The sequence below is a fragment of the Neodiprion pinetum genome, chromosome 5 (assembly GCF_021155775.2).
Source record: "Neodiprion pinetum isolate iyNeoPine1 chromosome 5, iyNeoPine1.2, whole genome shotgun sequence".
Classification (NCBI taxonomy): domain Eukaryota; kingdom Metazoa; phylum Arthropoda; class Insecta; order Hymenoptera; family Diprionidae; genus Neodiprion; species Neodiprion pinetum.
In genome coordinates, this window is record NC_060236.1 from 35,992,461 (window position 1) to 36,016,471 (window position 24,011).

General features: G+C 59.0%; 2 protein-coding genes across 2 annotated transcripts; one reads left to right on the forward strand and one right to left on the reverse strand.

Moving 5' to 3' along the window:
* Positions 1-83: 83 nt before the first annotated feature.
* Positions 84-2,300, reverse strand: Alg14 (ALG14, UDP-N-acetylglucosaminyltransferase subunit). Its single transcript, XM_046625645.2, has 2 exons — positions 2,048-2,300; positions 84-1,962 (listed from the first exon to the last, which is right to left on the reverse strand). Exon 2 carries the CDS (start codon positions 1,840-1,842, stop codon positions 1,210-1,212), a length of 633 nt encoding a protein of 210 aa, XP_046481601.1. The 5' UTR covers positions 1,843-1,962; positions 2,048-2,300; the 3' UTR covers positions 84-1,209.
* A 1,471-nt stretch (positions 2,301-3,771) lies between these two features.
* LOC124218560 (uncharacterized) lies at positions 3,772-10,471 on the forward strand. Its single transcript, XM_046625101.1, has 4 exons — positions 3,772-4,338; positions 4,390-5,361; positions 5,460-9,176; positions 10,232-10,471. The coding sequence occupies exons 1-4, from the start codon at positions 3,772-3,774 to the stop codon at positions 10,469-10,471; spliced, it is 5,496 nt and encodes a 1,831-aa protein (XP_046481057.1).
* The last annotated feature ends 13,540 nt before the right edge of the window (positions 10,472-24,011 follow it).

The following is a 24,011-nucleotide window of genomic DNA, read 5'->3' on the forward strand; positions in this document are numbered from 1 at the left end:
ATTTCTTGGCACATGTGGGTGGGTTATATGGTAAAAAGGAACCTCAAACGGCTCAGGTCTGTTAAAATTAATGGTACTAACGATGAGAGGTGTAACACAAATTATTTTATTCAACATCGAAATTCTTATACAACTCCTAAGATACATCTGCACATTGTATTCGCTATTTTCCAACTGATGCCGAAATCCATACAGCCGTACCTACATTTGCCCCCCCTTTCTTCCGCGAGTTTCCACTGCCGCTCGTGACGCCATGCTCATTATTCCGGGTGCTGCCCGTTCTCCCGGTGGTTTCATAGGGTCGGTGTGTAACATCCGATCAGAAAACATTCCAATACATTTTGTTTTATTTGACGTAGAAATAGAGAAATGGTACGGATTCTACGAAATCGCAATAGTAAATTTGTATAATTTATGCGATTTCTTTATTTTTGCGTCAAATGAAAATGCATTGGAGTGTTTTTGGCCAAAATTGCGTACAGATTGGGTCTGTTAAGCCCATTTTCGCGTTTAAAACGCGTGGATTTCGACATTTGGAGATGTATACACTAACGTTGAAATTGACCAGGGCACCCCCTTAAGTATATGTACTTATACTCTCTGCTTGTCCCACAACCTATTCAGGTTACGGCAGAAGCAAACGGGTTACCATCTACCTCTTCCATTACCTATGCGCCCAACAAGATTATTACACATGCATCATCGCTCGAAATGGTATGAAATCGATGTAGTGTAAGAACATTTACTGCATCGCGAGGAACAAGAAGTTGATTAGAATCGGTTGTGGCTCAGGATAAATTGTATTTTACCATCTCTCTCTCTCCCCGTGAGTGCGAGTTCAAACTTGGGCAAAAATCATTGCAAAGCCCTTGGAATCTCGTATCCATTTATAAAGATAGAATATTCCTACAAAGAAGAATGAACAGAAGAGTTGCATCATGAAAAAAGGTGAACATAAAGTTAACTGTGTGAAGAGAAAAACTGATGAATACACCTATACTTTGTCGAATTTACAGTAACCCATGATTTTGTACAGATCTGTGTCAAGTGAACTTTTATCTCACAACAAAGCAGGCTGTTTACTTTAGAATGATTCAACAGTCTCAGATAATAAATCTTTTGCCAACAGCCAAGCGGTTCTAATGGGTCAGAATTATGGGATATGGAATATGGAAGTAATGTTATCGTCGACAGGGCAGGTTAATTTAATTACAAACAAACGGTACGGCGATACAGGTAGGTATTCAAATACGGCCACCTCACTATGACAAAGTCGGCTAGGTAGTACAATATCTTTCCACTCAAAGACAGTGTCTTGACTCGACAGAAACTCTCAATGAATATTACTCGTGCATTTGTAAGAAACATCAACTTCAAAATAAAGACTACAATGCACAGTGGTACACAAGTTCCTGGTCCGTTGCATAAAATTAAATCAGGTTTCTGAGTCCATACTAGGGGGATAGAGTCGAAAATAGCAAGTATCGTAGTGGCAACAGAAGCTGAGTAAGACTGGTGGACTTCCCGGCTACGGCGGATGTCAAACACTTTATAATCGATTACATTTCCCTCGATATTCCTGACTTTTGCCTCGCTGATGGTATCCGTACTAGCCCGAACATAAATTCTTGGAGAATAACATTTCGATCTCATAGTACTTATGATACGTAGAATTTCCGTGGTGTGGCCACCAGATCCTAACACTATCATTGTCCGGACAGGATGCCGTCGTGAATTTAATTTCGGTATGTGTCTATTCTGCTCAAAGATGAGATATAACATTCTCAACAGCAACGCGATCATAAATAGACACGAAGCTCCGAGTATATGGGCTAAATTCATTACACCCTGTGCGTTGTCAGACGATGCAGACAAGGGTACGTAATTGTTTGTATACTCTGCAATCTAATTTACCTCATCGCAAGTAGAGACGCTGGACACATCCAGGAGATACAAGCTAGTCTAGAAATACAAAAATTGTACGTATGAAATTAATATGAAATTACTGTGTGGATCAATATACATTCATAGATTATTCGTTACACACTTGCGTCGCAGAAGTTTAATCAATCAGGAATTACTCGTAATAGTACAAATTGTCAACTTATAATAATTCGGTAGACTTTATATCACGGTCTTACATACAGGTCTGGGAACTCTGGTGGTGGGGGTGACTCACTTCTTGAGTCCACTTCCAATAATTCTTAGATTGGCCGCAAGGGTCGCTGTAACCTAGTAGGGTCACCCGTGTCACCTGTGAGCGACAGAGATAGAAAAAATTTCTGTATATTGGCGCAAGCGCGCTACAGCCTAATAACGAAATTTGAGGTTCTGTAACTCAGCCCTACTAGATAGTAGCGATGCAGTGCCGAAACTGTAAACTACAAATTGATTCAATATCTGAGTCACTCCTAGCCTCCCCATCCAATGGAGTTTCCAGACCTGTATGTAAGACCGTGGGTTATATTCTTTAATACCATTGAATAAAAGAAAGTGATATAGTAAATGTACCGAAATGTAATAATACTACAACGGTTAGGGTGCTAGCTTTAGAGCATATAGATAGACATCGAGGAAGCATCGACGCTGAAAAAGTATCCTCGAGCAAGTAAGACAGGACGTCGTAATGCTAAATGCGCTCTCTTTCTACAGCAGGAGCATACCTATCGAAATTGAGTGCCCCGGGCATTGAATTGATATAATCTGGATATGTGTAATAATCAGACAATCCCGTTAATAAGAATAACGATTTGGAACGCTATCGTAACGATAACGAATTTCGCCGCGTGTAACGACAATCTCATAACGACGGTGCGATTCCGTAACTACGAATAGCGACACTTCGACGTTACAGAATGGGATAACGAATCGTCGTTATGGATACCGACTGGAAGTGACGTATTGTGACAAATCCTTAGTAAGTAACTAGAATTTTATCGAAACTCGCCTTAAAATAATTGAAATTCGTGCCGCGGTGGCGCGCATGAAGGTTTAAATCGAGGCGCGCACAATCACTCAGTCACAGTCAGTGCAAATCCATCGTATAGTGAACATTGTAAATATAAATATCATCATTGTGATTATATCTTAACACCGTTTAATACTTTTAATAAATTTTAATACGAGTAAAAAAATTGATTTGCACTCATACTCTTAAAAGGAGCCCTTTGACCACGTGTCGTGAATCCCCATGCAGCGTTTACTGCTTCTACGTTTTCCTCACTATTCTTTTTGCATGGACCACCATTGGGTTCTTCACGTAGAACCAATATTCTGAAGAGTAAAATTATATAACTACTCCCATTTTTTACTAAAGATCATAACTGTAGCTGTAATATTTTCAATACTTCAAGAAGTCTTTGAGTTTGTTAATTTCATGGAGGCAAAGCTATTTAAAAACAATACCACTTGAAAGAAAAATTGAGGTCTAGTTTAGAATAAAGATTTTTCGCGTTTTTATTTTTTGTTCAGGTTAAAAAAGGTGAATATTTTTTATAAAATAAAGTTATACTTTAAAAACACAATTGAATATTTCTTTATGTACAATCAATTGTAAACATTATAGTTGAAGGAATGTAAATTCGAAAAATTGGTGATTTTGAAAATTTTTTTTTTTCCCCCGGACGGAAGACCCTAAAGAGGCAAGGGGGGAGGGGGGGATCGCATGGATAGGGCTGACCACCCGATAAGCTGAAAGCAGCTTCCGTGCGAGTATGGGGTTAGGGTTCTTTCTGGCGGGGATAGATGCTGCACCGCGGTGCAGCTGTCATGATGGCCGAACCGTCGTTAGACTTAAATATCATAACTATGGATTCTTTTCAAACAAACCAACAAGAAAACCGAAACCAGGAGATGGAGTTTGAAGTATTTGAGGTGGACCCCTTCGCGAGAAGGACCAGCCTCCGTAGGTCACCACCACCGCCCAAGCGGACCACCAGGGTGGAGAACAAGACGAGGGAGCCAGCGCCAATACTGACGCCGCTAGTCCTCGTCGACCTAGAGTCAACAAGGAAGGAGGCGAAGGCCGACGCGGCTGGACCGAAGGGAGCGATCCCCAAGGTCATGTCCAAAGCAGGGGCTAGGACAATGAGTTGCCCCAGCGCCACCAGCGGCGCCGCGGAGGAAAGCGAGAGGGACTGCCTGAGGTCCCTGATTGTCCTCCTCGAGGGCATGAGGGATTTTGCCCTCGCTCATAAGAACACTAACGTGGCGCTGAAGGAGGACACTGCAAAGGCAGCTATCGTCGTCCGCCGGGTCGAAAGAGCCTGGAAAAAAATGGAGGAGGAGCTGGCGGCGGCCAAGGCCCCACGCGTGGCAGGGGATAAGGCCACCCAGACTGCGAGTGAACCGCTGCAACCATCCAAACAGCGATAGCAGTCAACTGCCCAGGACGTGGCGACGGCGAAGAGGAAGGAGATTTCGCCATCTGCCGGGGCGGCGGAAAAGCGGCCGCGCCCCGAAGAGAAGAAGGAGGGGAGCAAAGAAGCCTGGAGCGAGGTGGTGAGGAGAGGCCGCCCCAAGAGGCCGGCCAAACCCGCTACTACTGCCCCCCAGACATCACAGCTGCCACAGCCATCCCAGAAGGCGCCAGCGGTGGCCCAGCCGAAGGGCCAGCCTAGGGGTGAAAACAAAAGGAAGCCGGTCCGCCCCGATGCGGTCCTAGTCAAAGTAGCAGGCGGCAGCAACTACGCCGATGTGCTTAAAAAGATCAAGGGGGGCGTGCACCCAGAGAAGACCGGCGCCAACATCACGGCGGTTAAAAGAACTAGGGGGGGTGACGTCCTCCTAGAACTGAAAGGCGGTAGTGGTGCCCGGGCCCTGAGCGAGGCGGTTAGGGGGGTTCTGGGGGGAGAGGCGAAGGTCTCGACCCTGGAGCCGTCCATGGTCGTCGAGGTCAGAGACCTGGACGAAGTTACCACGGAGGGGGAAGTCAGGGCGGCCCTGTCGGAAGCCCTGAGGGCCCCTCTGGCGGAATTGATACGGCTAAGGCCGGGTTTCCGGGGAACACAGACCGCGCTGTGCAAAATGCCAGAGCGTACTGCCCGGAAACTGGTAGCCCTAGCCAAGATCAGAATAGGGTGGACCGTCTGTCGGATTCGAGAGAGGGTCGCGGTAGATCGGTGCCACCGGTGCCAGGGGTACGGGCACCACGCGGCGCAGTGCCTCGGGCCCGACAACTCTAACCCCTGCGGCACGGAGGGGCACAAAGAGAAGGAGTGCCAGGGGTCTAGTCCAAGGTGCCTGACCTGCAAGAACCGGGGCCTGAGAGGTGACCACTTTTCCGGGAGCGGCCGCTGCAGTTCGTTTAAGGAGGAACTGCAGAAAGCCAAGCTCCGGCAGGGAGGGAGGGGCACCAGGAGGGTGAGCAACAACGTACCAGCCACGCGGGAGACGGGCGCGGCGGGGGTCGCGGCAGTAATGCTCTCCCCCACCACACTCGGCGTATCATTCGGGCGGAGGCTCGAGTTTTCCACCGCAACATGCCAGGAGTGAGGGGGCATGCCACCACGGGACCCGGGGGCGGACCTGGAGTAGTGATACTCCAGGTAAACCTTAACCGGAGCCGTGCGGCCCAGGACCTGCTGACCCAGACTGCTGCGGCACACGGGGCCGGGATATTAATTGTCTCGGAACCCAGCAGCGCGGGAAAGCAGGGGAGCTGGCTGGTGGATCGGAAGGGGGACGCGGCAATAGCGGCGACGAACAACCTCCCGGGCACCCTCACGCTGGAGGGCAGAGGGGAGGGGTTCGTCTGGGCGAGAACAAGTGGCTTAACCATCTTCAGCTGCTATTTCTCGCCCAACGTCGCGCCCGTCGACTTCGAGGCGCAGCTGGACGAGCTGGAGAGCTGCGTCAGGGCGGCAGGAGGTAAGACCTTAGTCTCCGGGGACTTCAATGCGAAGTCGCCCAGCTGGGGGTCCGCGAGGCTCAACGAGAGGGGCCAAGCCGTTGCTGAATTTTTGGCACGGCTTGATCTGACCCCCATAAACGTAGGCGGTGCCCCAACCTGGCAGAGGGACAGCACTGGCTCTGCGTCAGTAATTGACGTCACATTAGCCAGCCCCAGCGCAGTCCCAGAAGTCACGGATTGGAGAGTTCTGGACGACGAGAGCCTGAGCGACCACCACTACATATACATGAAGTGGAGGTCCAGCTCAGCAGCGACGCATACGAGGCACCAAAACAGCGAGGACACCGGACATCGGGGATGGGATACGAGGAAGTTGCGCAGACAGGCTATGACCAACTACCTCGAGCGGCAGAAGGACCACATCAATACCGGTGGGACCGACGTGGACACGCTGATGGCCACCATCACCAAGGTATGCGATGAGGGGATGCCCAGAAAGAGACCCCCCAGAGGCAGGACCGCGGTGCACTGGTGGACAGATGATATCGCCCAGCGCCGACGGGAATGCGTCAAAGCGAGGAGACAGGCGCAGAGAACCAGGGCCAAGGGAGAGGACACGGAAGCCAGTTCTGCGAGGTACAAGAAGGCAAAAAAGGCCCTCAGGGACAACATCAAGGCCAGCAAGGCGAAATGTTGGGAGGAATTAGCCAGACTGGTGGACGAGGATCCGTGGGGGCTCCCATATAGACTCGTGACCAGAAGGCTGGGGGGGCTGCGCCAACCGAACGACCCAGAGATTGTAGAACGCGTGCTCGAGGAGCTCTTCCCAGCGCGTGTGGAGCCGGAGTGGCAGAGCCAGCGGGCACCGGACGAGCGAAGGCCGGAACCCTTCACGGTAGCGGAGCTGGTATCAGCGGCCAAGAAGCTAGGTAGGGGAAAAGCACCAGGGCTAGATGGCATCCCGAACGAGGCACTGGCAGTGGTGGTCGAGCACAGCCCGGACCTGCTGCTGGCAACCTTCAACGAATGCCTGACCAAGCGGGAATTCCCCGAAAGCTGGAAGAGGCAAAAACTGGTACTGCTGCCCAAGGGACCAGTAGAGGAAGGTGGGCTGCAGAAATATCGGCCGATCAGCCTGTTGGACACGACGGGAAAGCTGATGGAGCGGCTGATCCATGCCAGGCTGGACGCAGCGCTACACGACGCAGGGGGACTAGCTGAGAGACAGTACGGGTTCAGGCGGGGTAGGTCTACCACACAAGCGATAGGCGAGGTGGTAAGAATAGCACGGGAGGCGAACGAGCGAAAGGGACGGTTTGCGGCCCCCTGCTTACTGGCGCTTTTGGACGTCAAAAACGCCTTTAACGCGGTGGGGCACAATACCATCCTGGAAGCGCTCAAGGACAAGAAGAGCATACCGGCGTACCTCCTAGATATGGTCGCGAGCTACCTGGGGAACAGGCTGCTCGTGTACCGCACTAGTGACGGTCAGAAAACGCGCCGGCTCACGGCGGGGGTTTCACAGGGTTCGGTCTTGGGCCCGCTTCTGTGGAACGTTGCCTATGACGGCCTACTCCGCATGGACCTGCCTGCCGGGGTTACAGCCGTTGGCTTCGCTGACGACATCGCCCTGGTGGTCACGGCGCGGAGCGCTGAAATGCTGGAGGCGACAACTAATGAAGCGGTGGCCTCCGTGTGGAACTGGCTCCAAGCAAGGGGACTGGACCTGGCAGAGAGGAAGACCGAGGTAGTCGTACTGACGAGGAGGCACACCTTAAGAATTAACCCCATCAAGGTGAAGGGCCATGAGGTGAAGCCGGCTAATAGCGTCAAGTACCTCGGCATAACGATTGATGCGAAAATCAACTTCGCCGATCACATTAGGAGGGCTGCGGACAAAGCGACAGCGGTAACAGCGGCTATATCCAGGCTAATGCCTAACCTGGGAGGCCCGTCCGCGGGCAGAAGGAAACTCCTGGCGAGCGTGGCTTACTCGACGGCACTGTACGCGGCACCGATATGTGAGGGGGCCCTCGGAGTTAAAAGAAACGAGGCCAGACTGGAAGCGGTCGCCAGGACCTGCGCGCTGAGGGTCATAACAGCTTACCGTACAGTGTCCACCGAGGTGGCAATGGTCCTAGCCGGAATGGTTCCACTCCGTCTCATGGCGGAAGAAAGGGGGAGAATTGCAGCCAGAGGGGCTGAGGGAACCGGACGGAGCGGCCCAGCGGGAGCCGCGATAAGACGAGAGGAAAGAATGACGACGATCGAAAGATGGGATGCCAGGTGGCGGGATGGCGAGAAAGGCGGGTGGACCAGGCAAGCCATACCAACGCTGGGACCCTGGCTGGACAGAAGGCATGGCCATCTGAATTACCATCTGACTCAGGGACTCACCGGCCACGGCTGCTTCGGGTCGTACCTGAAGAGGATCGGCAAGGAGGAGGACGCGCGGTGCCATCACTGTACGGCGGAGTGCGACGACCCGGAACATACCTGGTTCCGGTGCCCGGCCTGGGAGGCCCAAAGGAATGACATGAGAGAGATAGTCGGCCGGGTGGGCAATATATGCGAGATGGCTCGTGCCATGCTACAGAGCCACGCTAAATGGGAGGCGGCTGCCCGGTATATTACCAACGTCCTCCGGGAAAAGGAAGCAGCGGAGAGAGCAAGGAGGCAAGCTGGAGAAACGGGAGAACCTGTGCCCGGACCGACGGTTAGACCGGTGGCTATGCTGACTGGGGGGGGAGCGGCTGGTTGTGTGTGTGACATCCCATACGCACACTCGGTATGCTTCCTCAGCAGCGGCTACCTGCACGAAGTGGGCAGTGCAATCTCCCCGGCGAGCGGGGCCATCACGACAGAATGGGCAAGGGTTGAAAGCCTGGCTCACGAACATGCCGCCAAGCAGGTCCGAAGTGGGCAGCCCCGGCCTCCGGCAACCAGGCCAACAGAGGAGGGAGCGATGGTCCGGATGACCTACGGTGACGTGAATTACCTAGGTAATAACCGGGCCATCCTCTATCTCAAGAGACGATATGGGGGGACCCAGCAGCTGGTCAACTCGACCAGCCCGCTGAAAATGCACCCCCCCTGGCGGGACGCGGTGGTGCTGGACGGGACAGTGTTCACCGCCAGCTGCCAGTGTGGCAGCTTGGCGGAGCACAAGCGTATGTTCCCGCACTACCGCACCACCGTGGAGACCGGGGTCACCAAGTCAAACTGGAGGGTGACGGTGGAAGCGGCAAGAACCGGCGTGGCCGTGAAAAGAGGACACCACATCCGCACCGCGCAAAGCATGCTAGTGCGGTGCGGAAACAGTGAGGTGAAAGCTGACGGATGGAGGGGGTGTACAAGACAAGGTGCGCGTAGACACCCCCCCACGAACAGGTGAACAATAATACTGTGTAGTTTAAGATTAATAGAAATATCAAAGTGACAAAGTGATAAAGGTTACAGACTAAACAGAGAGTAACCTAAGTGATGAGCGGTCACCAGACACCAGACAATTAACGGTGCGGTGAATCGGGACTAGGCCGCCGGAATTATTGCGTCAGCAAAATACCGGCGGCAGTGGGTCACGGCCTGAGCGGCGTCGACTGGCGACGAGCGTAAAGCTAGTGGTAAACAATCAAGCGCGGGCTGACGACCTTGCTGAGTCAGCAAACTCCGGTGAGCAGCAAGACTCGGCAGGCTAGCGCGAGTAGATAGTAAGGACAATGTAAAAATTACATTTAATTAGTAAATAATACTAACACTAGAATAGGTGTACATTGTAAATAGTAATTAACATTACTAGTAGGTATGGGTAGTCACGCTACTATAGCACGACAAACACGGTCGACTTACGCGACAGGGCTTTAACCACAGAGCAGGTGTACACGAGCCGGCGCGGAACTCATGCGTCAGCAAATTCCGCGCCGGCAGTAGGCCGCGTACCGTGTGTACGCTAAGTAGTACGGGCAGACGCAACAGTGCAGGCAAGCCGGCGCGAAACCCTTGCGTCAGCAAATTCCGCGCCGGCAGTAGGTCGCGAACTGTGTGCACGTACTGTACGTACTGTAGAACGGGCGGAGCAATAATAAACAACAATTGCTCAACTGCTCTGTAGGATAACTAACACGCTAGGCATATGATATAGGGAATAACTAACATGTAGCAAATAATTGTTATGACACTAACCAATAACATGTAGGACTACATTAGTACTAATTGCGGGACGAGTGCAGGCGGGCCGGTGCAAAAAACTTGCGTCAGCAAATTCCGTGCCGTCAGTAGGTCACGCGCTGCAAGAGTAGCAAGCGGGTAACTGCTTACATAAGTAGTGAGTAAGTAATTACCATAAAGTAGGGATAGTAATTAAATACGAATAGCGAATAGGTACGAGGAACGGAAGGGAGGCGTAGCCTTGACAGGCCGGCAAGGAGTATGCTCCGCGCCGGCTGGCGAGCTGGCCACGGAGGGAATGAGAGGCCAGGAAAACAGGCCGGCCACAGGGACAAGGTGAAGGAATGCGAAAGCGGTGCCACCTCGTCCTGGGTGATGAGCGGCGGAGGGGTTTTAGCCGGTAAAAATCCGGCACTATCCGATGACATCCAAGAACAACCGGATGTCTTTTGAAGATTTCCCCTTCGCCGCTGAACAAAAAAAAAAAAAAAAAAAAAAAAAAGGTTAGGCTGGGCTGGGCTGGGCTGGGCTGGGCTGGGCTGGGGGATTGGGGATTGGGGATTGGGGATTAGGGATTGGGGATTGGGGATCTCGGGGATCTCGGGGATCTCGGGGATCACGGATCTCTCGGGGATCTCGGGGATCTCGGGGATCTCGGGGATCTCTCGGGGATCTCGGGGATCTCGGGGATCTCGGGGATCTCTCGGGGATCTCGGGGATCTCGGGGATCTCGGGGATCTCTCGGGGATCTCGGAGATCTCGGGAATCTCGGGGATCTCGGGGATCTCGGGGATCTCTCGGGGATCTCGGGGATCTCGGGGATCTCGGGGATCTCTCGGGGATCTCGGGGATCTCGGGGATCTCGGGGATCTCGGGGATCTCGGGGATCTCGGGGATCTCGGGGATCTCTCGGGGATCTCGGGGATCTCGGGGATCTCGGGGATCTCGGGGATCTCGGGGATCTCGGGGATCTCGGGGATCTCTCGGGGATCTCGGGGATCTCTCGGGGATCTCGGGGATCTCAGGAATCTCGGGGATCTCGGGGATCTCGGGGATCTCGGGGATCTCTCGGGGATCTCGGGGATCTCGGGGATCTCGGGGATCTCTCGGGGATCTCAGGGATCTCAGGGATCTCGGGGATCTCTCGGGGATCTCGGGGATCTCAGGGATCTCTCGGGGATCTCGGGGATCTCTCGGGGATCTCGGGGATCTCTCGGGGATCTCGGGGATCTCGGGGATCTCGGGGATCTCTCGGGGATCTCGGGGATCTCTCGGGGATCTCGGGGATCTCGGGGATCTCTCGGGGATCTCTCGGGGATCTCGGGGATCTCGGGGATCTCGGGGATCTCGGGGATCTCGGGGATCTCGGGGATCTCTCGGGGATCTCGGGGATCTCGGGGATCTCGGGGATCTCGGGGATCTCGGGGATCTCGGGGATCTCTCGGGGATCTCGGGGATCTCGGGGATCTCGGGGTTCTCTCGGGGATCTCGGGGATCTCAGGGATCTCGGGGATCTCGGGGATCTCTCGGGGATCTCGGGGATCTCTCGGGGATCTCGGGGATCTCTCGGGGATCTCTCGGGGATCTCGGGGATCTCTCGGGGATCTCGGGGATCTCTCGGGGATCTCGGGGATCTCGGGGATCTCGGGTATCTCGGGGATCTCGGGGATCTCGGGGATCTCTCGGGGATCTCGGGGATCTCGGGGATCTCTCGGGGATCTCGGGGATCTCGGGGATCTCGGGGATCTCGGGGATCTCGGGGATCTCGGGGATCTCGGGGATCTCTCGGGGATCTCGGGGATCTCGGGGATCTCGGGGATCTCTCGGGGATCTCGGGGATCTCGGGGATCTCAAGGATCTCGAGGATCTCTCGGGGATCTCGGGAATCTCGGGGATCTCGGGGATCTCGGGGATCTCGGGGATCTCGGGGATCTCTCGGGGATCTCGGGGATCTCGGGGATCTCGGGGATCTCGGGGATCTCTCGGGGATCTCGGGGATCTCTCGGGGATCTCGGGGATCTCTCGGGGATCTCGGGGATCTCGGGGATCTCGGGGATCTCGGGGATCTCTCGGGGATCTCGGGGATCTCGGGGATCGCGGGGATCTCGGGGATCTCGGGGATCTCTCGGGGATCTCGGGGATTTCCAGGATCTCTCGGGGATCTCAGGGATCTCGGGGATCTCGGGGATCTCGGGGATCTCTCGGGGATCTCGGGGATCTCGGGGATCTCGGGGATCTCTCGGGGATCTCGGGGATCTCTCGGGGATCTCGGGGATCTCGGGGATCTCGGGGATCTCGGGGATCTCGAAGATCTCTCGGGAATATCGGGGATCTCGGGGATCTCGGGGATCTCTCGGGGATCTCGGGGATCTCGGGGATCTCGGGGATCTCGGGGATCTCGGGGATCTCTCGGGGATATCGGGGATCTCGGGGATCTCGGGGATCTCGCGGATCTCGGGGATCTCTCGGGGATCTCGGGGATCTCGGGGATCTCGGGGATCTCGGGGATCTCTCGGGGATCTCGGGGATCTCGGGGATCTAGGGGATCTCGGGGATCTCTCGGGGATCTCGGGGATCTCGGGGATCTCGGGGATCTCTCGGGGATCTCGGGGATCTCGGGGATATCGGGGATCTCGGGGATCTCGGGGATCTCGGGGATCTCGGGGATCTCTCGGGGATCTCGGGGATCTCGGGGATCTCTCGGGGATCTCGGGGATCTCGGGGATCTAGGGGATCTCGGGGATCTCTCGGGGATCTCGGGGATCTCGGGGATCTCTCGGGGATCTCGGGGATCTCGGGGATCTTGGGGATCTCGGGGATCTCTCGGGGATCTCGGGGATCTCGGGGATCTTGGGGATCTCGGGGATCTCTCGGGGATCTCGGGGATGTCGGGGATGTCGGAAATCTCGGGGATCTCGGGGATCTCTCGGGGATCTCGGGGATCTCGGGGATCTCGGGGATCTCTCGGGGATCTCGGGAATCTCTCGGGGATCTCGGGGATCTCGGGAATCTCGGGGATCTCGGGGATCTCGGGGATCTCTCGGGGATCTCGGGGATCTCGGGGATCTCGGGGATCTCTCGGGGATCTCGGGGATCTCGGGGATCTCGGGGATCTCGGGGATCTCGGGGATCTCGGGGATCTCGGGGATCTCTCGGGGATCTCGGGGATCTCGGGGATCTCGGGGATCTCGGGGATCTCGGGGATCTCGGGGATCTCGGGGATCTCTCGGGGATCTCGGGGATCTCTCGGGGATCTCGGGGATCTCAGGAATCTCGGGGATCTCGGGGATCTCGGGGATCTCGGGGATCTCTCGGGGATCTCGGGGATCTCGGGGATCTCGGGGATCTCTCGGGGATCTCGGGGATCTCAGGGATCTCGGGGATCTCTCGGGGATCTCGGGGATCTCGGGGATCTCTCGGGGATCTCGGGGATCTCTCGGGGATCTCGGGGATCTCTCGGGGATCTCGGGGATCTCGGGGATCTCGGGGATCTCTCGGGGATCTCGGGGATCTCTCGGGGATCTCGGGGATCTCGGGGATCTCGGGGATCTCTCGGGGATCTCTCGGGGATCTCAGGGATCTCAGAGATCTCGGGGATCTCGGGGATCTCGGGGATCTCGGGGATCTCGGGGATCTCGGGGATCTCTCGGGGATCTCGGGGATCTCGGGGATCTCGGGGATCTCTCGGGGATCTCTGGGATCTCTCGGGGATCTCGGGGATCTCTCGAGGATCTCTCGGGGATCTCAGGGATCTCTCGGGGATCTCTCGGGGATCTCGGGGATCTCTCGGGGATCTCGGGGATCTCTCGGGGATCTCGGGGATCTCTCGGGGATCTCGGGGATCTCGGGGATCTCGGGTATCTCGGGGATCTCGGGGATCTCGGGGATCTCTCGGGGATCTCGGGGATCTCTCGGGGATCTCGGGGATCTCGGGGATCTCGGGGATCTCGGGGATCTCGGGGATCTCGGGGATCTCTCGGGGATCTCGGGGATCTCTCGGGGATCTCGGGGATCTCGGGGATCTCGGGGATCTCGGGGATCTCGAGGATCTCGGGGATCTCTCGGGGATCTCGGGAATCTCGGGGATCTCGGGGATCTCGGAGATCTCTCGGGGATCTCGGGGATCTCGGGCATCTCGGGGATCTCGGGGATCTCGGGGATCTCGGGGATCTCGGGGATCTCTCGGGGATCTCGGGGATCTCTCGGGGATCTCGGGGATCTCTCGGGGATCTCGGGGATCTCGGGGATCTCTCGGGGATCTCGGGGATCTCGGGGATCTCGGGGATCTCGGTGATCTCGGGGATCTCGGGGATCTCGGGGATCTCGGGGATCTCGGGGATCTCGGGGATCTCGGGGATCTCGGGGATCTCGGGGATCTCGGGAATCTCGGGGATCTCGGGGATCTAGGGGATCTCGGGGATCTCTCGGGGATCTCGGGGATCTCGGGGATCTCGGGGATCTCGAGGATCTCGGGGATCTCTCGGGGATCTCGGGGATCTCAGGGATCTCGGGGATCTCGGGGATCTCGGGGATCTCAGGGATCTCTCGGGGATCTCTCGGGGATCTCGGGGATCTCGGGGATCTCTCGGGAATCTCGGGGATCTCGGGGATCTCGGGGATCTCTCGGGGATCTCGGGGATCTCGGGGATATCGGGGATCTCGGGGATCTCTCGGGGATCTCGGGGATCTCGGGGATCTCGGGGATCTCGGGGATCTCGGGGATCTCTCGGGGATCTCGGGGATCTCGGGAATCTCGGGGATCTCGGGGATCTCGGGGATCTCGGGGATCTCTCGGGGATCTCGGGGATCTCGGGGATATCGGGGATCTCGGGGATCTCGGGGATCTCGGGGATCTCGGGGATCTCTCGGGGATCTCGGGGATCTCTCGGGGATCTCGGGGATCTCGGGGATCTCGGGGATCTCGGGGATCTCGGGGATCTCTCGGAGATCTCGGGGATCTCGGGGATCTCGGGGATCTCGGGGATCTCGGGGATCTCTCGGGGATCTCGGGGATCTCGGGGATCTCGGGGATCTCGGGGATCTCGGGGATCTCTCGGGGATCTCGGGGATCTCGGGGATCTCGGGGATCTCTCGGGGATCTCGGGGATCTCGGGGATCTCGGGGATCTCGGGGATCTCGGGGATCTCTCGGGGAACTCGGGGATCTCGGGGATCTCGGTGATCTCGGGGATCTCGGGGATATCGTGGATCTAGGGGATCTCGGGGATCTCGGGGATCTCGGGGATCTCAGGGATCTCGGGGATCTCGGGGATCTCGGGGATCTCTCGGGGATCTCGGGGATCTCCAGGATCTCTCGGGGATCTCGGGGATCTCGGGGATCTGGGGGATCTCTCGGGGATCTCGGGGATCTCGGGGATCTCGGGGATCTCTCGGGGATCTCTCGGGGATCTCGGGGATCTCGGGGATCTCGGGGATCTCGAGGATCTCGGGGATCTCTCGGGGATCTCGGGGATCTCAGGGATCTCGGGGATCTCGGGGATCTCGGGGATCTCAGGGATCTCTCGGGGATCTCGGGGATCTCGGGGATCTCTCGGGGATCTCGGGGATCTCGGGGATCTAGGGGATCTCGGGGATCTCTCGGGGATCTCGGGGATCTCGGGGATCTCGGGGATCTCTCGGGGATCTCGGGGATCTCGGGGATATCGGGGATCTCGGGGATCTCTCGGGGATCTCGGGGATCTCGGGGATCTCGGGGATCTCGGGGATCTCGGGGATCTCGGGGATCTCGGGGATCTCTCGGGGATCTCGGGGATCTCGGGAATCTCGGGGATCTCGGGGATCTTGGGGATCTCGGAGATCTCTCGGGGATCTCGGGGATCTTGGGGATCTCGGGGATCTCGGGGATCTCGGGGATCTCGGGGATCTCTCGGGGATCTCGGGGATCTCGGGGATCTCTCGGGGATCTCGGGGATCTCGGGGATCTCGGGGATCTCGGGGATCTCGGGGATCTCGGGGATCTCGGGGATCTCTCGGGGATCTCGGGGATCTCGGGGATCTCGGGGATCTCTCGGGGATCTCGGGGATCTCGGGGATCTCAAGGATCTCGAGGATCTCTCGGGGATCTCGGGAATCTCGGGGATCTCGGGGATCTCGGGGATCTCGGGGATCTCGGGGATCTCTCGGGGATCTCGGGGATCTCGGGGATCTCGGGGATCTCGGGGATCTCTCGGGGATCTCGGGGATCTCTCAGGGATCTCGGGGATCTCTCGGGGATCTCGGGGATCTCGGGGATCTCGGGGATCTCGGGGATCTCTCGGGGATCTCGGGGATCTCGGGGATCGCGGGGATCTCGGGGATCTCGGGGATCTCTCGGGGATCTCGGGGATTTCCAGGATCTCTCGGGGATCTCAGGGATCTCGGGGATCTCTCGGGGATCTCGGGGATCTCGGGGATCTCGGGGATCTCGGGGATCTCGGGGATCTCGGGGATCTCGGGGATCTCTCGGGGATCTCGGGGATCTCGGGGATCTCGGGGATCTCGGGGATCTCGGGGATCTCGGGGATCTCGGGGATCTCTCGGGGATCTCGGGGATCTCTCGGGGATCTCGGGGATCTCAGGAATCTCGGGGATCTCGGGGATCTCGGGGATCTCGGGGATCTCTCGGGGATCTCGGGGATCTCGGGGATCTCGGGGATCTCTCGGGGATCTCGGGGATCTCAGGGATCTCGGGGATCTCTCGGGGATCTCGGCGATCTCGGGGATCTCTCGGGGATCTCGGGGATCTCTCGGGGATCTCGGGGATCTCTCGGGGATCTCGGGGATCTCGGGGATCTCGGGGATCTCTCGGGGATCTCGGGGATCTCTCGGGGATCTCGGGGATCTCGGGGATCTCGGGGATCTCTCGGGGATCTCTCGGGGATCTCAGGGATCTCAGAGATCTCGGGGATCTCGGGGATCTCGGGGATCTCGGGGATCTCGGGGATCTCGGGGATCTCTCGGGGATCTCGGGGATCTCGGGGATCTCGGGGATCTCTCGGGGATCTCTGGGATCTCTCGGGGATCTCGGGGATCTCTCGGGGATCTCTCGGGGATCTCAGGGATCTCTCGGGGATCTCTCGGGGATCTCGGGGATCTCTCGGGGATCTCGGGGATCTCTCGGGGATCTCGGGGATCTCTCGGGGATCTCGGGGATCTCGGGGATCTCGGGTATCTCGGGGATCTCGGGGATCTCGGGGATCTCTCGGGGATCTCGGGGATCTCTCGGGGATCTCGGGGATCTCGGGGATCTCGGGGATCTCGGGGATCTCGGGGATCTCGGGGATCTCTCGGGGATCTCGGAGATCTCTCGGGGATCTCGGGGATCTCGGGGATCTCGGGGATCTCGGGGATCTCGAGGATCTCGGGGATCTCTCGGGGATCTCGGGAATCTCGGGGATCTCGGGGATCTCGGAGATCTCTCGGGGATCTCGGGGATCTCGGGCATCTCGGGGATCTCGGGGATCTCGGGGATCTCGGGGATCTCGGGGATCTCTCGGGGATCTCGGGGATCTCTCGGGGATCTCGGGGATCTCTCGGGGATCTCGGGGATCTCGGGGATCTCTCGGGGATCTCGGGGATCTCGGGGATCTCGGGGATCTCGGTGATCTCGGGGATCTCGGGGATCTCGGGGATCTCGGGGATCTCGGGGATCTCGGGGATCTCGGGGATCTCGGGGATCTCGGGGATCTCGGGAATCTCGGGGATCTCGGGGATCTAGGGGATCTCGGGGATCTCTCGGGGATCTCGGGGATCTCGGGGATCTCGGGGATCTCGAGGATCTCGGGGATCTCTCGGGGATCTCGGGGATCTCAGGGATCTCGGGGATCTCGGGGATCTCGGGGATCTCAGGGATCTCTCGGGGATCTCTCGGGGATCTCGGGGATCTCGGGGATCTCTCGGGAATCTCGGGGATCTCGGGGATCTCGGGGATCTCTCGGGGATCTCGGGGATCTCGGGGATATCGGGGATCTCGGGGATCTCTCGGGGATCTCGGGGATCTCGGGGATCTCGGGGATCTCGGGGATCTCGGGGATCTCTCGGGGATCTCGGGGATCTCGGGAATCTCGGGGATCTCGGGGATCTCGGGGATCTCGGGGATCTCTCGGGGATCTCGGGGATCTCGGGGATATCGGGGATCTCGGGGATCTCGGGGATCTCGGGGATCTCGGGGATCTCTCGGGGATCTCGGGGATCTCTCGGGGATCTCGGGGATCTCGGGGATCTCGGGGATCTCGGGGATCTCGGGGATCTCTCGGAGATCTCGGGGATCTCGGGGATCTCGGGGATCTCGGGGATCTCGGGGATCTCTCGGGGATCTCGGGGATCTCGGGGATCTCGGGGATCTCGGGGATCTCGGGGATCTCTCGGGGATCTCGGGGATCTCGGGGATCTCGGGGATCTCTCGGGGATCTCGGGGATCTCGGGGATCTCGGGGATCTCGGGGATCTCGGGGATCTCTCGGGGAACTCGGGGATCTCGGGGATCTCGGTGATCTCGGGGATCTCGGGGATATCGTGGATCTAGGGGATCTCGGGGATCTCGGGGATCTCGGGGATCTCAGGGATCTCGGGGATCTCGGGGATCTCGGGGATCTCTCGGGGATCTCGGGGATCTCCAGGATCTCTCGGGGATCTCGGGGATCTCGGGGATCTGGGGGATCTCTCGGGGATCTCGGGGATCTCGGGGATCTCGGGGATCTCTCGGGGATCTCTCGGGGATCTCGGGGATCTCGGGGATCTCGGGGATCTCGAGGATCTCGGGGATCTCTCGGGGATCTCGGGGATCTCAGGGATCTCGGGGATCTCGGGGATCTCGGGGATCTCAGGGATCTCTCGGGGATCTCGGGGATCTCGGGGATCTCTCGGGGATCTCGGGGATCTCGGGGATCTAGGGGATCTCGGGGATCTCTCGGGGATCTCGGGGATCTCGGGGATCTCGGGGATCTCTCGGGGATCTCGGGGATCTCGGGGATATCGGGGATCTCGGGGATCTCTCGGGGATCTCGGGGATCTCGGGGATCTCGGGGATCTCGGGGATCTCGGGGATCTCGGGGATCTCGGGGATCTCTCGGGGATCTCGGGGATCTCGGGAATCTCGGGGATCTCGGGGATCTTGGGGATCTCGGAGATCTCTCGGGGATCTCGGGGATCTCGGGGATCTCGGGGATCTCGGGGATCTCGGGGATCTCGGGGATCTCTCGGGGATCTCGGGGATCTCGGGGATCTCGGGGATCTCTCGGGGATCTCGGGGATCTCGGGGATCTCGGGGATCTCGGGGATCTCGGGGATCTCTGAGGGAACTCGGGGATCTCGGGGATCTCGGTGATCTCGGGGATCTCGGGGATATCGTGGATCTAGGGGATCTCGGGGATCTCGGGGATCTCGGGGATCTCAGAGATCTCGGGGATCTCGGGGATCTCGGGGATCTCTCGGGGATCTCGGGGATCTCCAGGATCTCTCGGGGATCTCGGGGATCTCGGGGATCTGGGGGATCTCTCGGGGATCTCGGGGATCTCGGGGATCTCGGGGATCTCTCGGGGATCTCTCGGGGATCTCGGGGATCTCGGGGATCTCGGGGATCTCGAGGATCTCGGGGATCTCTCGGGGATCTCGGGGATCTCAGGGATCTCGGGGATCTCGGGGATCTCGGGGATCTCAGGGATCTCTCGGGGATCTCGGGGATCTCGGGGATCTCTCGGGGATCCCGGGGATCTCGGGGATCTAGGGGATCTCGGGGATCTCTCGGGGATCTCGGGGATCTCGGGGATCTCGGGGATCTCTCGGGGATCTCGGGGATCTCGGGGATATCGGGGATCTCGGGGATCTCTCGGGGATCTCGGGGATCTCGGGGATCTCGGGGATCTCGGGGATCTCGGGGATCTCGGGGATCTCGGGGATCTCTCGGGGATCTCGGGGATCTCGGGAATCTCGGGGATCTCGGGGATCTTGGGGATCTCGGAGATCTCTCGGGGATCTCGGGGATCTCGGGGATCTCGGGGATCTCGGGGATCTCGGGGATCTCGGGGATCTCTCGGGGATCTCGGGGATCTCGGGGATCTCGGGGATCTCGGGGATCTCGGGGATCTCTCGGGGATCTCGGGGATCTCGGGGATCTCTCGGGGAACTCGGGGATCTCGGGGATCTCGGTGATCTCGGGGATCTAGGGGATCTCGGGGATCTAGGGGATCTCGGGGATCTCGGGGATCTCGGGGATCTCAGGGATCTCGGGGATCTCGGGGATCTCGGGGATCTCTCGGGGATCTCGGGGATCTCGGGGATCTCGGGGATCTCTCGGGGATCTCGTTGATCTCTCGGGGATCTCGGGGATCTCTCGGGGATCTCTCGGGGATCTCGGGGATCTCTCGGGGATCTCTCGGGGATCTCGGGGATCTCGGGGATCTCTCGGGGATCTCGGGGATCTCGGGGATCTCGGGGATCTCGGGGATCTCGGGGATCTCGGGGATCTCGGGGATCTCTCGGGGATCTCGGGGATCTCGGGGATCTCGGGGATCTCGGGGATCTCGGGGATCTCGGGGATCTAGGGGATCTCGGGGATCTCTCGGGGATCTCGGGGATCTCGGGGATCTCGGGGATCTCGAGGATCTCGGGGATCTCTCGGGGATCTCGGGGATCTCAGGGATCTCGGGGATCTCGGGGATCTCGGGAATCTCAGGGATCTCTCGGGGATCTCGGGGATCTCTCGGGGATCTCGGGGATCTCGGGGATCTCGGGGATCTCGGGGATCTCGGGGATCTCGGGGATCTCGGGGATCTCTCGGGGATCTCGGGGATCTCGGGGATCTCGGGGATCTCGGGGATCTCGGGGATCTCGGGGATCTCGGGGATCTCTCGGGGATCTCGGGGATCTCGGGGATCTCGGGGATCTCTCGGGGATCTCGGGGATCTCGGGGATCTCGGGGATCTCGGGGATCTCTCGGGGAACTCGGGGATCTCGGGGATCTCGGTGATCTCGGGGATCTCGGGGATATCGGGGATCTAGGGGATCTTGGGGATCTCGGGGATCTCGGGAATCTCAGGGATCTCGGGGATCTCGGGGATCTCGGGGATCTCTCGGGGATCTTAGGGATCTCCAGGATCTCTCGGGGATCTCGGGGATCTCGGGGATCTGGGGGATCTCTCGGGGATCTCGGGGATCTCGGGGATCTCGGGGATCTCTCGGGGATCTCCCGGGGATCTCGGGAATCTCGGGGATCTCGAGGATCTCGGGGATCTCTCGGGGATCTCGGGGATCTCAGGGATCTCGGGGATCTCGGGGATCTCGGGAATCTCAGGGATCTCTCGGGGATCTCGGGGATCTCTCGGGGATCTTGGGGATCTCGGGGATCTCGGGGATCTCGGGGATCTCGGGGATCTCGGGGATCTCGGGGATCTCTCGGGGATCTCGGGGATCTCTCGGGGATCTCGGGGATCTCAGGAATCTCGGGGATCTCGGGGATCTCGGGGATCTCGGGGATCTCGGGGATCTCGGGGATCTCGGGGATCTCGGGGATCTCTCGGGGATCTCGGGGATCTCGGGGATCTCGGGGATCTCTCGGGGATCTCGGGGATCTCGGGGATCTCGGGGATCTCGGGGATCTCGGGGATCTCTCGGGGAACTCGGGGATCTCGGGGATCTCGGTGATCTCGGGGATCTCGGGGATATCGGGGATCTAGGGGATCTCGGGGATCTCGGGGATCTCGGGAATCTCAGGGATCTCGGGGATCTCGGGGATCTCGGGGATCTCTCGGGGATCTCAGGGATCTCCGGGATCTCTCGGGGATCTCGGGGATCTCGGGGATCTGGGGGATCTCTCGGGGATCTCGGGGATCTCGGGGATCTCGGGGATCTCTCGGGGATCTCGGGGATCTCGGGGATCTCGGGGATCTCGAGGATCTCGGGGATCTCTCGGGGATCTCGGGGATCTCAGGGATCTCGGGGATCTCGGGGATCTCGGGGATCTCAGGGATCTCTCGGGGATCTCGGGGATCTCGGGGATCTCTCGGGGATCTCGGGGATCTCGGGGATCTAGGGGATCTCGGGGATCTCTCGGGGATCTCGGGGATCTCGGGGATCTCGGGGATCCTTCGGGGATCTCGGGGATCTCGGGGATATCGGGGATCTCGGGGATCTCTCAGGGATCTCGGGGATCTCGGGGATCTCGGGGATCTCGGGGATCTCGGGGATCTCGGGGATCTCGGGGATCTCTCGGGGATCTCGGGGATCTCGGGAATCTCGGGGATCTCGGGGATCTCGGGGATCTCGGGGATCTCTCGGGGATCTCGGGGATCTCGGGGATCTCGGGGATCTCGGGGATCTCGGGGATCTCTCGGGGATCTCGGGGATCTCGGGGATCTCGGGGATCTCGGGGATCTCGGGGATCTCGGGGATCTCGGGGATCTCTCGGGGATCTCGGGGATCTCGGGGATCTCGGGGATCTCTCGGGGATCTCGGGGATCTCGGGGATCTCGGGGATCTCGGGGATCTCGGGGATCTCTCGACGAACTCGGGGATCTCGGGGATCTCGGTGATCTCGGGGATCTCGGGGATATCGGGGATCTAGGGGATCTCGGGGATCTCGGGGATCTCGGGGATCTCGGGGATCTCGGGGATCTCGGGGATCTCGGGAATCTCGGGGATCTCGGGGATCTCGGGGATCTCGGGGATCTCTCGGGGATCTCGGGGATCTCGGGGATCTCGGGGATCTCGGGGATCTCGGGGATCTCTCGGGGATCTCGGGGATCTCGGGGATCTCGGGGATCTCGGGGATCTCGGGGATCTCGGGGATCTCGGGGATCTCTCGGGGATCTCGGGGATCTCGGGGATCTCGGGGATCTCTCGGGGATCTCGGGGATCTCGGGGATCTCGGGGATCTCGGGGATCTCGGGGATCTCTCGGGGAACTCGGGGATCTCGGGGATCTCGGTGATCTCGGGGATCTCGGGGATATCGGGGATCTCGGGGATCTCGGGGATCTCTCGGGGATCTTGGGGATCTCGGGGATCTAGGGGATCTCGGGGATCTCGGGGATCTCTCGGGGATCTCGGGGATCTCGGGGATCTCTCGTGGATCTCGGGGATCTCGGGGATATCGGGGATCTCGGGGATCTCTCGGGGATCTCGGGGATCTCGGGGATCTCGGGGATCTCGGGGATCTCGGGGATCTCTCAGGGATCTAGGGGATCTCGGGGATCTCGGGGATCTCGGGGATCTCTCGGGGAACTCGGGGATCTCGGGGATCTCGGTGATCTCGGGGATCTCGGGGATATCGGGGATCTAGGGGATCTCGGGGATCTCGGGGATCTCGGGGATCTCAGGGATCTCGGGGATCTCGGGGATCTCGGGGATCTCTCGGGGATCTCGGGGATCTCCAGGATCTCTCGGGGATCTCGGGGATCTCGGGGATCTGGGGGATCTCTCGGGGATCTCGGGGATCTCGGGGATCTCGGGGATCTCGGGGATCTCGGGGATCTCGGGGATCTCGGGGATCTCGGGGATCTCTCGGGGATCTCGGGGATCTCGGGAATCTCGGGGATCTCGGGGATCTCGGGGATCTCGGGGATCTCTCGGGGATCTCAGGGATCTCGGGGATATCGGGGATCTCGGGGATCTCGGGGATCTCGGGGATCTCGGGGATCTCTCGGGGATCTCGGGGATCTCGGGGATCTTGGGGATCTCGGGGATCTCGGGTATCTCGGGGATCTCGGGGATCTCGGGGATCTCGGGTATCTCGGGGATCTCTCGGGGATCTCGGGGATCTCGGGGATCTCGGGGATCTCGGGGATCTCTCGGGGATCTCGGGGATCTCGGAGATCTCGGGGATCTCTCGGGGATCTCGGGGATCTCGGGGATCTCGGGGATCTCTCGAAGAACTCGGGGATCTCGGGGATCTCGGTGATCTCGGGGATCTCGGGGATATCGGGGATCTAGGGGATCTCGGGGATCTCGGGGATCTCGGGGATCTCAGGGATCTCGGGGATCTCGGGGATCTCGGGGATCTC

Excerpts from the sequence above, each read along its gene's own strand:
- Alg14 (XM_046625645.2), bottom strand. The coding sequence starts at position 1,842 with ATGAATTTAGCCCATATACTCGGAGCTTCGTGTCTATTTATGATCGCG.
- LOC124218560 (XM_046625101.1), top strand. The coding sequence starts at position 3,772 with ATGGCCGAACCGTCGTTAGACTTAAATATCATAACTATGGATTCTTTT. Across the intron at positions 4,339-4,389 it reads GGGATAAGGCCACCCAGACT|GACGTGGCGACGGCGAAGAG; the intron begins GCGAGTGAACCG and ends TCAACTGCCCAG. Across the intron at positions 5,362-5,459 it reads GAGGGAGGGGCACCAGGAGG|GCTCGAGTTTTCCACCGCAA; the intron begins GTGAGCAACAAC and ends ATTCGGGCGGAG.